This window comes from Manis javanica, chromosome 5, assembly GCF_040802235.1.
Source record: "Manis javanica isolate MJ-LG chromosome 5, MJ_LKY, whole genome shotgun sequence".
In the NCBI taxonomy this organism is placed as follows: domain Eukaryota; kingdom Metazoa; phylum Chordata; class Mammalia; order Pholidota; family Manidae; genus Manis; species Manis javanica.
Window position 1 is genome coordinate 106,504,726 of NC_133160.1, and position 16,580 is coordinate 106,521,305.

At 34.1% G+C, this 16,580-nt stretch overlaps 1 protein-coding gene across 28 annotated transcripts in view; it reads left to right on the forward strand.

The window, feature by feature from the left end:
• Positions 1 to 553: 553 nt before the first annotated feature.
• Positions 554 to 16,580, forward strand: part of SEC31A (SEC31 homolog A, COPII coat complex component) — a 79,467-nt gene continuing 63,440 nt past the window's right edge. For 21 of the 28 annotated variants that reach the window (XM_073237375.1, XM_073237387.1, XM_073237382.1 and 18 more), the window contains exons 1-7: positions 554 to 708; positions 10,011 to 10,090; positions 10,958 to 11,081; positions 12,406 to 12,604; positions 14,054 to 14,149; positions 15,057 to 15,197; positions 16,430 to 16,572. In XM_073237375.1, coding sequence (XP_073093476.1) covers positions 10,012 to 10,090; positions 10,958 to 11,081; positions 12,406 to 12,604; positions 14,054 to 14,149; positions 15,057 to 15,197; positions 16,430 to 16,572 — 782 coding nt within the window. In that variant the 5' untranslated portion in view covers positions 554 to 708; position 10,011. The other 7 variants (XM_073237396.1, XM_073237402.1, XM_073237376.1 and 4 more) reach the window with 6 other exon arrangements.

The window sequence follows — 16,580 nt, forward strand, 5'->3', positions numbered from 1 at the left end:
AACCAGTAAAATTCCAATGACAAGGAATTGCTAAGAGATCTCAAACAGTACATAAGATATTACCTGGAATACCATACCCCAGCGTGTCTCTTTGGACATACCAAAAGCATGTCCACACCAGCCTTTAGGTATGACTAGATCTTTTGGTTTTAAAGTTCTCAGGAAGCAATACAGTAGAGCCAAGTAAGCAATTTTACGGGCCAATTTACACTCACGAGTCAGCTTATAGCAATAAAGCCCTTGCAGCCTGATTGCTAGGTAGTTTGGTGTTGGCAGCGTCTCCTGACGTCTCACAAAACTAGTGCTACGTGGTGTTCCTGCGGTCCGTGCCGTTCTTCCGCCAGATAGCTACACCCAGCAGGATTTTTCTATTCAGCGTAGTCCTAGCCACCGCACCCCCGTTCGGCACGCTGCCCCTGAGACCCGAACCCCAGCTTCACCACCAAGGTAGAAGCAAGTGCCCGCCGACCGGGCCACACGCTCCGCCCCCGCTCCCGGATGTGCCATGACGGGCGAGGCGCCGGGGTGGGCGGGGCCAGGCGCCTCTCCCGGAAGCGCCGGTTGTCCGGCCGGGCGGAGCTGCGGCTGCCACGTTGGAGCGGAACGTGGAGGTGGTCCTGGGCCGGGAGGAGGGGCAGTAGCGAATGCTGGGAGAGCCCGACGGGCGCCGAGCTAACGCAGGAACTGCTCAGCGAGGGTCCCCGCCAGGTGTGTTCGCCTGTTACCTCCTATCCTCTTCGCCGGCCCTGCAGCCTTGAGGTAGAGCACGGGCCAGACCTGGGACCGCAGCCTCGGTCTCTGCTGGGGCGCGATCTCTTGTGGCGGCGCGTCCCTGGTTTTCGTGTAGGGCCCGGCGGGACAACGCCTGGCGTCACGGCTGCTTCGGGGATCGTGCCAGTCCACATCCGCCAACGTATTCACTGCTGGGCAAGAGCTCCCAGAAGCTTGCGACAAGGTGGCCTGCCACGGCCGGAAACTGGGGTCTTAGGTTAGCAGACCTTCAGACCCTTGTGCACAGAGGTCCGGTCCCCAAAGGCGAGGGAAGGAAACAAACCTCAGGATTACTTTGGTTGACTTTGGTTGGTTAGAATTTTTTGTTTTTATTTGAACAGTTGCCAGATTTAAAGGTTCGTAGGTTTTAACTGAAGGCTACTGTCATTTAACCAGGATTGGATTATTTTAAGGTCAGTAGTTGCCAATCGCAGCCTGTACCTCGAAGGAAGTTTCATTAAGTGTTATGTTTTTGCAATAAATTATAATAAGAGGTTAAATTACGGGGCAGGTGTAAAATAAGTAAAAATATTGCCTGGGCTGTGAGCATTGCAAACTTGTCTGTGAACTAAAGGAACTTTAATTTTACGTAGGTCTTTGCGAAATTGTAGTGACTGTGATAATCCTCCTAAGCTTGCGTCTCCTAACTACAGAAAATTTAAATTTTATTGTTGTTAGCGATTGTAACTATTTAATCGATAGAGTATTATCCTTGTATCAGACTACCCTACGTTTTGCTTTAGAGTTGGCTAAATTTTCCCCTTTTTTGGTGGGTCTTCTGTGCCATTTGTTTTTCATTGTCCCTTAATTACAGCTGTGGGGAAAGTTTTTAGATTAAGAACTTTTGGATAGCTTGAAGTGTTTTTGTAGTTATGAATTTATGTTGTACATATCCAGGGTTATTTGGGAAATGTGAGATTTGGAATGGATATATAATTATACTGTTTAATTTTTACATAAACAGGTTCTTCTCTGAAACTAGTAAGAATAGAAAGAAATTTGTGAATTGTAAAGAGCAATGATTTTTAATCTTTTGGCCTTAAGCGCCCTTTTGAGGACCTAGTGAAAGCACCGTATTATTCCCAGAAAAATGCATTTATACACATATATAGGATTTTTTTCTGTAGTTTCATGAGGTTTACAAATCCCAAGTTAAAAACCCTAGTAAGGTGCTATTAAGTTGATTTTTATTGTATTTAGAGATGTCATTCTTAAATAAGTTAATTTCGGCTCAAAAACTTTTAATTAGTCTCCAGATAAGTATGACACTATTGAGTAAAGTAACCAATGTATAATTGCTTCTTTGATTTGGTTTTGGTTGAATGAGACGGGCCTAGAGCATTGATAATACTAAAATAAATGCCCTAGAACAAATGGGCCATCCATAATGATATATTTTGCCCACACTAGAGGGATTTTGTGCCAGCTAGCATCTGTATTCCTTCACGGTTTGGGAGTCAGTTTTCCACCAGTTTTCCACTTCTATTACTTCTTTCACTTTTTTTTCCCCTAAGGTGTGGGTCAGCTTTATATGTAGCATTGTTAGGTTGGTATTTTTTAAAGAATACTGCTGTTGGGTTTTAGCATTTTTTTCACAAAATTAGCATTTAGAAAATGAACAGGAAGAAAAAAGTTTCCATTTAACTACATGCAGAGAAGTTGGATGAAAAAATAAGATTTCTAGACTGGGACATAAATTTTCTTCAGTAGGTGATTCTTGAAGATTCACTGGAATAAACATTTTAAATCGGGACTCATAATTGCTGACATTAATAGGCGTTTGTTTGCTACATGCCAGGCACTGTTCTAAGTAGTTTGCCTAATACTTCTTTTAATTCTCACAACAACCCTGTGATATAGATACTACTTTCATTGTATTTATTTTACCAAGTGGGTAGCCAAGACACATAGGTAAAGTTACATGCCTAAAGTTGGAGCTAGGACATGGGTGGAACTGGGATTTTAAATAAGGGTTTGGCTCGAGACTTCATACACTTCACTGCTGTACTGTACAGAATGTCTTGTAAATGGCATATGTGAACAAGCCACTATCCTCACAGTTTTTCTTTTTATATTTTCAGAATGATATGTTCACTGTAAAATAGTCTTGTGTGAACAAGTCTGCATAGTGTGAATTTTAATCACAAATAACATTGAAAAAATTATGCAAAGCTTTTAAAGCAAGTCTTGCTTTGGAAGTATATATGGCCTACTTTTAGCCTTCATATGTTGAAGAAAATTAGTTACAACTAAATGAACATTTCTAGGAGAAGGAAGTACACATGCATCCAGAAGCTGTATTTTCATAGCTTTCTTAGTAGTTTTGAGAATGATTGCAATAGGTAGATTATGGTACTATTGTTTAATTAGATTCAGACCACATAATGTAGTTCCAGACCATTGAAATACAGTGATTTTTTTTTAAACAGTTTATATTGAAGCCTTGTGTTCAGTACAGGTTAATAAGTGAAACTGCTTCTGGTGGAACACTGAGTGCTAAGGACAAGTAATAGACTTTTAGAAAAGCTTTGAATTCCTACTTACCTATTTTATGTTCTTGCACATTTGTCTCTTTCTCTTAAAGTAAATGTTACACAATAACTAAGTGTTCATTAACTATGTAGCCCCTTGTTGTACCTTTGCTCTTGGAAATACTGTATGTAATTCTGTTACAAGTTTTTTTTAGCATATATAGCTATTTGGTTTTTATTCGTAGAAATTATTCTTAAGGCATTTTATAAAGACACCTTTTTCCCCTAACAATACCTTTCCCAATCTTTTAAATAAGAAATGCTCTTTTAAAGTTATTTTACCCCTTAAACAGTTAAGAATTTGAAAATTAAGTTTTTTACCTGATATTAGTCTCTCTAGCTCATAGCCTATTTATATTCCTCTAAATATAAACAGTTAATCAAGCAAAATTTCTGTGTACCTCACCCTGTGCTAAGCAAATCTGAGTCCAAAAAGAATAAAAATTGTAATATTGTTAGTGACACAAGATGACATATAAAACAATTGTTAAAAAGTCAATGGTAAAAATATGTAAACGATATATACCAATAAAATGTTATAAAGTTTTGTTCAGATAGAGTAAGACACCTTGTTGTAAAGTGCTTAAAGTGTAGTACAAATATAAACAGTTAAGGGATTATTTAGATCAGTGTGGATTGGATCACTAGTGTAGTTGTCATGAAGGAGCTGGAACGTGAGCTTATCGATGATGGCTGAGCGGAAGAGGCTATTTCATATACACAACATGTCTTAGAACACAGGGATTTTTCCCCCTTTTTTTTTGCAGAACAATCTTAGGAAACTAGATGTATCATTTTCTTGAATCTCATGGTAGTAATAATTTTTTTAAGTACGTAGCATATTAAAAGTCCTGTTAGTCTATATACATGAGGCACTGTGTATGACCCTTTATTAAAATATAGTATCTCATTTAAACCTAAAAGCATCCCATAAGGTAGTCCCTCTTATCCCTGTTTTACAAATGTAGAAACTGGGGCTCAGAGAAGTTAAATAATGTGTCCAAGATGTCAAATAGCAGAACCAATATTCAAATGAAGGATTGACTCCAGAGGCCCTTCTTTTAACCAGGTGATTCAGCCTCTTAATACAGTTTTGTCTAACTAGCAGAGTTTCTGAAATACATTCTTCTCTTAATTTCATCATGTATCGTAGTTGCTTTGCCATTATTTTGTCTAAATGTTAATATTTCTTCTATTATTAAAATTAAATACCAGGACTTGTTGAAGTAACAAATGAGAGCTTGGACTCTCTAATTAAACTTCTGAGTTCAAATCTTGGCTTTTTTCCTTGCTAGCATGTACAAATTATTTAATCTTCCTGTGCCTTAATTTTCTCTCTGTAAAATGTTCTTTAAGTATAAACTGTGTGATTATATGCAACTCAGGGTGTATTTTTATTGTATGGCCCTCTTAAGGAAACTGTTAGAGGATGAACTTTACCCTCTAGAGATGAATAAAAACTGGCAAGAGTACTGTTGGAGAGCATTAAGCATATTTAACTGTAGACCTGAGACTAAAACAAAAGTAGGAATAAGGAAAAAAAGAATAAAATACACATGTTAAGTATCTGATAAAGTGAGAATAGTTGTAAGACTTAAATATTAAGAGAACTGGAAAGTAGGAAGAAAACTAAAGGTAGGGATAAGTTTATGAATGTTCTCATCTATAATAGTTGGGAGTCAAAGGACATCATTTAAGGCTGACAAGTCAGTTAGTAGAAGTATAACCATATTTAACAGTACAAAGGTAAACACTGAGAAAGATCATACAGTTGACTGTGTAATACAAGAGGGGCAGTAAGATTATACAGGTTAATTTCATTTGTGCTCATAATAGTTATTGTATAAAGAAATAGAGGATTAATGTTATTAAATAAAATTATTTTAAATTATAAACATAAAACCTGAAACACATTTTGGAACAAAAATGTAAATCCTACTTATCAGAAAAGTTAGAAATACAAAAAAGTAAATAGACAATAATTAAATTATTTTTCAGAATTATAAAACCAAACAACAAAATAAGAAAGAACTAAGAGCAACTATGTCTGCCATATCAGTAAACTTTAAATTGCCTTATTAGCTAATCTATTAAGATTTTCAAATTGGATCACCAAGCAAAACCTGATTTTTTTGCTGTATTCAAGATAGCCAGTGAAAACAAACTGATTGAAAGGGCAAAAGTATACACACAAAGGCAAATAAAAAGAAAGTGAAGGTATTGATCTTAATATGAGACAGTTCAGGACCAAAGGCATTATTAAAGACAAAGGGAATACTTCATAAAGCTACAATGTGTATTCGACAGTGAACATTTAACACTGAATATCTGTCTACCAAATAACTGTGTGTTAAATAACAAAGTAACTTTTGTAAAGCAAGTTTGAAAAGATACAGAAGAAAAAGACATAAATGCATTAGAGTGGGAGACTTTTAATTCACTCTTCTCAGTTCAGGACAGATCAAGTGGGGAAAAAGATTATAGAAGACCAAACTAGTCAGTCAGTTGCGTAGAAATAATTAACAAATATTGAATTTGACCCTGAAAAACAGAATACCCCTTCTTTTTAGGTCTCATGAAGATTCACATAAACTCCTATATAGGCCTTAAAGAAAATGTCAATAAATTTCATAAGAGAGAGAGAGTAGAGAAACATCACAGCATAGTAAAAATAAAGACCCCTCCACCTGGATATTAAATGCAAACAACTCTTGGATCAACAAAGAATACAAGTGAAAATAGAATGTATAAATAACTACAGAATGGAAACACTGGGAATGTATGGATCTAGCTAAAGCAATGCTCAGAGAAAATTCAGAGCCTTAAATACTTATAGGAATAAAGAAGAAATAAAAATGAGTGAGTTAAGCATTTTGCTCAAAAAGAAAAAGAACTAAGTAAACCAAAAGAAGGTGGAAGAAAGAAATTAATAAAAATAAAAGCAGAAATTAATGACTTGGAAAATAAAAGGCAGAACTAGTAGATAAATTGGCTTGTTGAAAATATTCAGTAAAGCAGCAAGTCCCTAGCTAATCAGTTTTAAGGGGATGGTAGGGGGAAACAAAACAAGTGTACCTCATAAATAAGGACTAATAAATAACCACAGACAGCAAAAATGAAAAGAATCGTGAGTCTATGTTTTTCAAGTCTAAACAACCAGAAAATCTGTTTTTTAAAAAACAGATATCATAGGAAAATATAATTTACCAAAAACTGCTTTGAATAAAGATAATTCAAATAGATCAGTTTCCACAGGAGAAATAGAGAAAATTAGCAAAGGAGCAACTTCACCCCAAAAAGCACCAGGCCCAGATGTTACATGGGAGAATTTGAAATCCTTAAACTATAATTCCAATGCTGCTATTGAAACTGTTCAGAGCATAGAAAAAGAAGGAAAACTCCCACATTTCTTATGAAGGAAGTATAACATGGGTATTAAAACCTGACAAAGATTGCACAAAGGAAACCTCAGCCTCCATCCCACTTAAATGACTCTAGAAGGAAAACTATGTTAAACAATCTAGCAGCAGAGAGGTTTATTCAAGGTAAAATTGAAAAGATGGTTCAATATTATGAAATCTATTATTTATTGATAGACGAAGGAGAAAAACCATATTGTCATCTCCAGTTACCTAATGAAAAGTATTTGACAAAATGCAGCACTCAAGTCTTTATAAATAGCATTCAATAAAACAGTAATCAATGGCTATTTGCTTACATTATATACATTTATATCTATGCATATATGTATATTTCAGATTCCAAAATCATGCTCAGTGGTCATACAGTAGACTTTCCCACTAAAGCAAGAAAAAAGACAATACATCACACTGTTTTCACTAATTATTTAATATTGTATGGCAAATACTAGCCAACTTAGACAAGAGAAATTAGAGGGAATACCAATTTGAAGTGAGGAGGTAAGTATCACTTGGCACATGGTAAGAGTGTATATGTAGAAAACCTACCAGAATCTACTGAAAAACTACTTCAAAAAGAGTTAAATAAGATAGCAGGATACAAGATTAACATAAAGAAATCATTAGCCTTTATATAAAAAGAAGACTATAACAGAAAAAAAAGAAGCCATATTTACAAACAAACAGACCACTTAGAAATGTGCAAACCTAAAATGTCAAAAAATTTAAAACTACCAAAAGATAAAAACAAAAAGTTAAATTACAGGACACCATGTTCTCAACAGGAAGATTAAACATTGTGTCAGTTCTCCATAAATTAATTTATTAACAATGCAGATTCAGTAAAAATACTAATGTTCTGTTTTTCCTGGAATCAGAAAAGTTTATGTAGTAAAAAGTAATAGCAAGGAAAACAGGGTTGGGGGGTAAAGCAATGAATAGGGATTATCAAAATACTCATATAAACTAAAAGAGTAGAGTGCCTAGTATGTAAATAAACAAATGAACATAAGGATGGAAATCCACAAATAAACTTAAACATGTAAAGGAGTGGAAATTCTAACCTACATCCTAATACCTAGAGGAATAGAAACCTAAATAGTAAACCCGGAAATAAAACTAAACGTAGGAACATACAATATGAAGGTGATACCTAAATTTAGTAGGAAAAAGGTAGACTTTTCAATGTATGGTTATGTAGTAATAAGAAAAACATTAACTTTGAACATGTTGTATACCTCCAGGTGAGTTGAAATTTAAATGTGAGAATAAACCATAAATGCAGTATAGCACAGAGAAGACAAGTAGTGACTCTGCAGCATCTTAATATGCTGATGGAGTGACTGCAATGGGGTGTATGTAGTGACCACAATGTTGCTCATGTGAAACCTTCATAAGATAGCATATCAATGATGTCTTAATGAAAAAAAAAAAGAATAAGTCATAAAAAAAATGTGGGTGAATTTCTTCATAACCTTGGCATGCAGAAGACTTTTCTAGCTGATCAAATTTCAGAAACAATTTTTTTTAAGTGATAAATTTGACTATAAAAGAAATAAAAATCTGGCACATCCATACAGTGGAATATTTTTCAGTGCTAAAAAGAAATATGAGCTATCAAGTCACAAAAAGACATGTAGAAACCTTAGTGCCTAATGCTAAGTGAAAGAAGCCAGTCTGAAAAGCCTACATATGGTATGATTATAACTAAATGACTTTCTGGAAGAGGCAAAACTATGGAGACAGTACAAAGATCAGTAGTTGCTGGAGGGAAGGAGGAGGGACAGAGGAAGAGATGGATGAATAGGTGGAGCAGAGGATTTTTAGGGCAGGGAAACCAGTGAATGGTACTATAAGGGTGGATATGTGTTACTATGCATTTGTTAAAACCCACAGACTCTATGGCACAAAGAGTGAACCCTGATGTTAACTATGTGAACCATGCACTTATTTGATATATCATTAAATGTGTCAGTGTTGGTTTGATTATAACAGATGTACCACTGTGGGGCAGGATGTGGATGGTAGGAGAGGCTGTGGTTGGGAGTTGGGAAGAGCAGTTTGGGAACCCTATACTTTTCACTCAATTTTTCTGTAAACCTAAAACTGCTCTGATATATAAATTTATTTTTAAAAATCACAATCTTGTGAAGGTAAAATATCAATAAAAAATCAAAAGACAAAAATCTGACAACCTAATAGAAAATTGGACAAATGATATAAAAAAGGATAGACAGAAAAGGTAACAGAGAAGAAAATAGGATTCCCATAGCCATATTAAAAAATGCTCAACATTATTTATAGTATGAGAAATGCAAATTATAACTAACTAGAGCTAACATTTTACCTGTTATGTTGCTAAAAACCTGTAAGTGTTACTCTGGTAAGGCTATAGGGCAGCAACTACGCATACATTACTTTTGGAAGTGTGAAAAGTTCCTGGTGGAGGGCAAGTGGACAGTTCCCATCAAAGTTAAAATTACATTAACCCAGCCAGCACTTTTACTTTTGAAAGTTGATAACTCTCCTTGCCCATGAATGAAATAACATGTACACGTGGCCATTTATTTCAGCATTGTTTGTAAAAATAATAAAAGATTAGAAACAACTCAGGTGTTCACCTGTGGCAGACTAACTATATATCGTGCAGTGAAATACTGTGCCATGTGAATGTATTTATGTAAAATAACAGATCTTCTTGAAAGCTATAGTACTTACCTCCTGAATTTTTCAGCCAAAGTAACTTAAATGGAGAATATATAAACTGGTGTTATGTGAGTTTGTAGCTTGGAGTGAGCAGTTATACAATTTTTTTCTGCCTTTAAAATCTGTGGGCTATTTACTGTATTCATCACTGTAGTTAGTCTCTTTTAATTTAAAATTAATTTTTAAAATTGTTCTTAAAATTGAGTAATCCTATACCAGAAGGATGGACCTTGTTTATTTTGTGCCTTTCCTTACCCCTGAAACATTGTTGTCTGAGAATCATATTGTAAAGCAAGATTAATTCCTCAGATGCTGCCCTGTATTGCTTTTACAAGTCTTTTTTTCCAGACTGATTTTTCAGCTGAAGGACTATTATCTGTAAACCATTAGAATAACCTATTTTTGTATCAAAATAATTTAACAGGTTTCTCTTCTTTCTAATATTGAACATTCCCAACAAATGATGCCCAAACCAGTTTGATTTATTGGGATTCTGGCATTACTAATGACGTAGTGGTTTGTCCAGTATATTTCTGTTAAAAAATGTTCAATGTATTTCTATGTAAAATAGTCTCTTTACCAGGATGAAGTTAAAAGAAGTGGATCGTACAGCCATGCAGGCATGGAGTCCTGCCCAGAATCATCCTATTTACCTAGCTACAGGTAAGTTCAGCAGAGAGAAGATAGTATTAGTTATCTAATTTCTTTTCTGCCATATCTGACTTGTTCAGACCTGTCCTTAAAGATACCATTCAAGTTTCTTCTGTAGAAAGCAAGCCTCCCCCTACCAGCTGAGTTCAGTGACCTTCTTCTGTGTTCCCATAGCACTTTGTATGTCATAGCAGTAGTCATGGTATATTAAATTTATGGTATCTTCCCCACTTCATAAGAATTGTTTTACTTTCCAGTGTAGCACAGAGAAGGCAAATAGTGAATCTGTGGCATCTTACTACACTGATGGACACTGATTACATTGGGGTATGGGTGGGGACTTGATAATATGGGTAAATGTAGTAACCACATTGTTTTTTCATGTGAAACCTTCATAAGAGTGTATATCAATAATACCTTAATAAAAAATTTAAAAAAAAAGAATTGTTTTACTTTCATTCTTCCAGTATTAAGCAAAACAGGTATCATGTAAAAAAAAAAGGTTAATAAATATCAATTTGAATAAGTGAAGAACCATGTTGATGCAAACATTTTTATATAAAAAGAATTGGAATTATATCATTTGTGAATATAAGTAGAGTAAATAATGGGACTATTTTTACAGAGAGCTTTTAAAATATCTACAAAAATCACTTGCACTGCCCACTCTTACAAACCTTATCTCTGAGCCTTGTGTCAGAATTTTATTGCTATAGTAATTGAAGCATCTGCTCATGGCATAAGTGCTGAGATTTAAGCCACTAAGGCAGCATTCATGAGTGAGATAATTGAAAAACATGCATTTAATTTCTGTTTTGTTTTGTTTCTCTGAGTCTTTTATTTTTGCATGTGTAGTTACCACAAATGTATTTTCTACAGGAACATCCGCTCAGCAGTTGGATGCAACGTTTAGTACCAGTGCTTCCCTTGAGATATTTGAATTAGACCTTTCGGATCCATCCTTGGATATGAAGTCTTGTGCCACTTTCTCCTCTTCTCACAGGTATGAGATTCAACTTTAAATACACATGATTAATTATATATTATGGGTGATGCCTAGTTTCTCTTTAATATGCCATTATTAGAAACTGCAAGGAATACCATCAGTGACATGAAATAGTTTATGAAACAATATATGAGTGAATTTCTTTGGAAATAAGAGAATTGTCTATATGTTCTGTTTATTTTTTTTTATTGTTGACTATTATGTATATGATAGGAAGGAAAAGCTCTAGTTTTCTAGTATTTTTTGCCTTATGAAATAGTAGAGTTACTACTCTTAAATTCTTTATCTCCCTTGTTTACAAAAAAGGTAGGTATGACTAGAAAAAGGAGTAGTTGCATGAATATTAAGATGTTGATAGTAATTGTCTCTGAATGGAAGATTATTTTTGTTTTCTTGTTCTTATTTTATTTAAAAATATATTTCACAGAAAATTTTGTGGACATGATTTCTGAAATAGTAGTATTTGGATCACCTTTCCAAGTTCTTACACCCTGTCATAATGTAAAGAAAGGACACTTTCACTGGAGTAGTAAAATACGCTTTATTGCCTCAATAGCTGGCAGATTTTGGTAAAGAGATTGTACCTTAGTTAACAGAGTACAGCTCAAATAATGGAGTCTCATGGGGCCTCATATTCTTCAGAGCTCTCCCACTGTGATTGGAACCCCAGGTGTCTTTTGTCTTGGCAGGTTTTCTACTTACTACCATTTGTGTCATCATATACCTCTGTGCCACTTTCATATTTCATCTCTATGACAAACTGGCATGTTTTATGTACCACTAATAGAGGTACTTGTCATAATAGACATAATTTTGATAATAGTTTTCTACTGTCAGAATACATTATTTTTCTTAGAAAATTTCAGGTGACTCTCTTAATATCTTTACTATTTAACAGTACTTGTTAGTGAATACTTCTGTAGTCATATAGAATCAAGGGAAGTGGTTGATCAGCTATTTTACAGATGGACCAAAACATCTTAGTAAGATTAACTAACTTGCCCACGGTCTCATAGATTATAAGTGGTAAAACCATTCTTAAGCCCCTATTTTTTGACACACAAATCAGTATACTTTGTCATACTATATTATATCTACAAAGAGTTTTAAGTCTTAAAGATAACAAAATCAAATATGCACATATGAATATAAATAAAAACTAAAGTGTCATTTTACCAAGTCATGCATAATTATCAGGAAAAGAGGAGAAGCAGTGTTTTTGGAGCATTTACGAAAACATACAGAACTAAATGTGTTATTTCAAATTTTTTTCTACATTTGACTCTGAAAATTAGTTACTTTACTCATTTTTCTCTTATAGGTACCACAAATTAATTTGGGGGCCTCATAAGATGGATTCCAAAGGAAATATCTCTGGAGTTCTGATTGCAGGTGGTGAAAATGGAAATATTCTTCTTTATGATCCTTCTAAAATCATAGCTGGAGAAAAGGAAGTTGTGATTGCCCAGAATGACAAGCATGCTGGCCCAGTGAGAGCCTTGGATGTGAACATCTTCCAGGTTAGACTTGTGATATTCATAGTTCTTGAGATGTGTGCTGCTTACTAGAATTAAGTATATGAATCTACTGTGCCTCAATCTGGGAATTGAAAGTTAAAAATTTGTGTTTGTGCAGGTTGATGAGTGTGTATATTTGTTTGGAAAAATGAAAGGTTTAGAATTGGGTTCAGGGTACATAATACTAACTTCATGGGAGGGTATCAGGCTGATGAGTTTAATTCTAGAGGTCTGGAGATGTCCTGTCATCTGGGCATTTTTTTCACATTTTAAGTAGGAGCCTGAAAGGTTGGAAACCTTGCCTTTTAGAAGTTTGCCCTAGTTCAGCATTAGACTGATGCTATGGTATCTAAGTTAATCCACTTTTATTAATTAAGAAAATTTTACATTCATAATGAAAGAGATTATGCACAAATATAGTACAAATTTAATGAATAAGCAATGAAGGGTCTTTCTACTATTACCATCATAAACATTACTAAGTATTAATTATTAAATGTACAGGTTAATAAAGATCTTGTATTAATATACTAGAGTATATAAAAAACAAAAAATTAATATTGTTTAAAATAGTTGTTTTTCTTGTATTATAAGCAGATACATTGCATATAGAAATACAGAAACCTAAATATCTTCATTTCTGCAGTTATAGTGTCTACTCTAGATGAGATAGCTTGTTCTTTTGTTACTTGGATTAAGCAGCTGCTGATTTTTGTTTAGTGTCTTGTATTGCTGGCTACTACCATAGAATTCCTCTGTTTTCATAGTTATGTGTCAGTTGATCAGAGAACAGTTTACGAGAGTGAATAGTAAAGTACGAAGGTCAGTATATGAAACTCATTGTCTTCCATACTTGATATCACAGTGTAAGGGTATTTTTGAGCCTAAAGGTGTACAACAGAAAGGACTAGAAATACTGCCACCTTTGACTATAAATGAACTAGGAACACATGAGAATTTAAGACAAGATTTTATGAACCCTCACGTGCCCCACTCCAGAAGCTGGCTTTAAGAGATCCTGAGATAGATTGTTTTAGGATTGTTTTAGGGCTGTTATTTGTCTGAAAGCAATAATTGATGATCTATTTTTGTCTTCCACAGACAGATCCCCGTAAAGAAATCCAGAACTAAGAGCTGTAATCCCCATATGATTACATGATTTTAAGAATGTATCCATACATACAATTTTTTTAATATCTTGTATTAAATTGTCAGTAGACGTGTTATCTTTTTAGTTAAACAGAATATTATAATATATCTCTAAAAAACTGTTTAAATTTCAGATTGTTATACATAGTATTTGGTTATTTTTCATTTTGCACCTTTAATTAGGTAGAAAAATTGTATGCCCTTCAACTGACAGATCGTTCCAGCTCCAAAATGAGTCATCCTGAGTTCTCTTAATTAATTATTCACGAGTGCTATTTAGTTATTAATTATTTCTTACTGCAGACTAATTTGGTAGCCTCTGGTGCTAATGAATCTGAAATCTACATTTGGGATCTCAACAATTTTGCAACTCCAATGACACCAGGAACCAAAACACAGGTATTACATTGATTTCACTATAATCAAAAGAACGAAAATAAGATCTTCTATACTTACTTGTTTATTTTCCTTTCATACTAACTCATTGTTTAGATGTCACTGGTTTTTCCTTCAGTGTAATAAAGGTTTTCATTAATAAGTGTTTCTTCAAAGAATCAGTGAGTCTTTCAACAAAAAATATTTATTCAGTGTCTTAGCTCCTACCAGATACTGCTTTATGTACTAGACATACAGTAGTAAATAAAACAGATAGCTCTTTAATAATTTCCTTACAGTATTTTATATCATATAGTATTTTAACAATATTCAACCTTAGAATAAAAATCATAGGCTGTAAAGGAAATTTATTTAAAAACAAAACACCTCAACCCTTTTTCTATGTATTTCTAATAAGTTGAGAAAGATAAGTCCTCCCCTGCCTCCTGAGTTTCTTTATGTTTTATAGACTACTCAATTTGAGTAGCAATTACATGAGCCCTAACATTTTGGCAGTCTGAGATATAGCATAATTATAGCATATGGTCTACCATTTATAAAGACATTTTTCAAATGGTCTAGGCTGAAACTTTTCCTCTGCCTTATTGTCCACCATATTCACCAGCATTTACTTTGTGGTCTGTTATCTATCTTGTAGCAGTTGCAAAATAAAGAAACATTGCTTGATTTATAACAGGAGTATAATGCCTTATGAGAAAGACAATATTAAACAGGTTAAATATTTGAATTGGCATATATCTGAGCTTTAAAACTGTATCGTACATGTTGAGAATTTAGGAATGTAAAGAAAATTTGTGGAATGAATAGATCATATTTTTAAGCAACCCATTTCTAAAAAAGAAGGATCATATTTTGTAGTTAAATTTAATTGTAATTGAGAAAAGATTTTTAATAGTTTATTCCTTTATAGCCCCCAGAAGATATCAGCTGCATTGCGTGGAACAGACAAGTTCAGCATATTTTGGCATCAGCTAGTCCCAGTGGCCGGGCCACTGTATGGGATCTTAGAAAAAATGAACCTATCATCAAAGTCAGTGATCATAGTAACAGAGTAAGTATATGACTGATTTGTGATGAACATGTTATATTTCTGCTGTAGGTATTCTAATATTGGTTATCAGAGTAGGCAACAAATCAAATTTCCATAAAGTCAAATCCTGTCTTTTCATGGACCAGTCATGTTGGAATGAGAGATTTTTTTTCCTTGGAGAAAGTAATAAAATTTCCAATATACCGTGTTGGGTATTATTATTGATGAAGACAGAAATTGGCTAATTAAGTTGGCTAATGTATTCCATGATATGTTGGTTGTTTTGTTCTGCTAGCTTTTTCAAAACATTATAGTTTTTAAATTTATCTTAAGTTTACTCTAAAATGGTACAAATTTTTCCTGCCAGTAATTTTATGACAGTGAACTTGTGGTTTCCAAATTCTAGGCTTCAGCGCTTCTGATTAGATACTGCTAAAGCAAGCCTTATTATATTCTCCCATTTGCCAAGTATGCTGCTTTATAACACATTAAGTTTTTGACCATACAGATTCCTTAGTATTATGTCATTATGTGCTATAAAATAATTTATAGAGCATCATTTAGTCTGTTTTTAATTCTTTGAACAGTTGTTTAGCCTGACATTTTCAAAAATGAGTTTGCCTAAATCAGAGAATATGTATATAATTTTAAAACAACAATAACAACAAAAAGCTATTAAGAAGAGTATTTCATCAGGCTACTGCTTTTCAATGAATCAGCAGTTTTGAAACAAGTTTTAGTGGAGTAAGGCATATAATAAGCATTTCAGCTATCTTCTGAAACACTTAATATAATCTGAACTTTTAGGTAATTCTCAATAATGTTAATTTATCCCATGTGAATATTGAAATGGTAGTTGTCGCTTTAGACATTTTGATTTTTCTGATAAAATAGAGGAAAGGTATGGTTATTTTTGTTAAAATCTTTTAAATGTTTATTTTCATTTCTGGTTCCCTCTGGTTACAATTTTGACAGAAAAATTCATTTTTTTGGTATAGAATTTTCTGGCCTAGAATGGTTTTGTGTATCAAATAGCTGGGTGAATTGAAAACATTTAAACATTTTAATTTTTTAGACTACTGTTTAAGACTGACGAAATTTAATAGTTTGGGGGTTTTGTTTGTTTTTTTAATAAACTAAGCCTGAGCTGGTATTTTCTGCTGTTTCTTTCAACAAAGGTGTATTTCTCAGGTTCATTTGGGCTTTTTGCAAAGTAATAGGATTGATATAACGTGAGCCTTACCTATCTGCAGATGCATTGCTCTGGGTTAGCTTGGCATCCTGACGTTGCTACTCAGATGGTTCTTGCCTCTGAGGATGATAGGTTACCAGTGGTGCAGATGTGGGATCTTCGCTTCGCCTCCTCTCCACTCCGTGTCCTAGAAAACCATGCCAGGTATCATA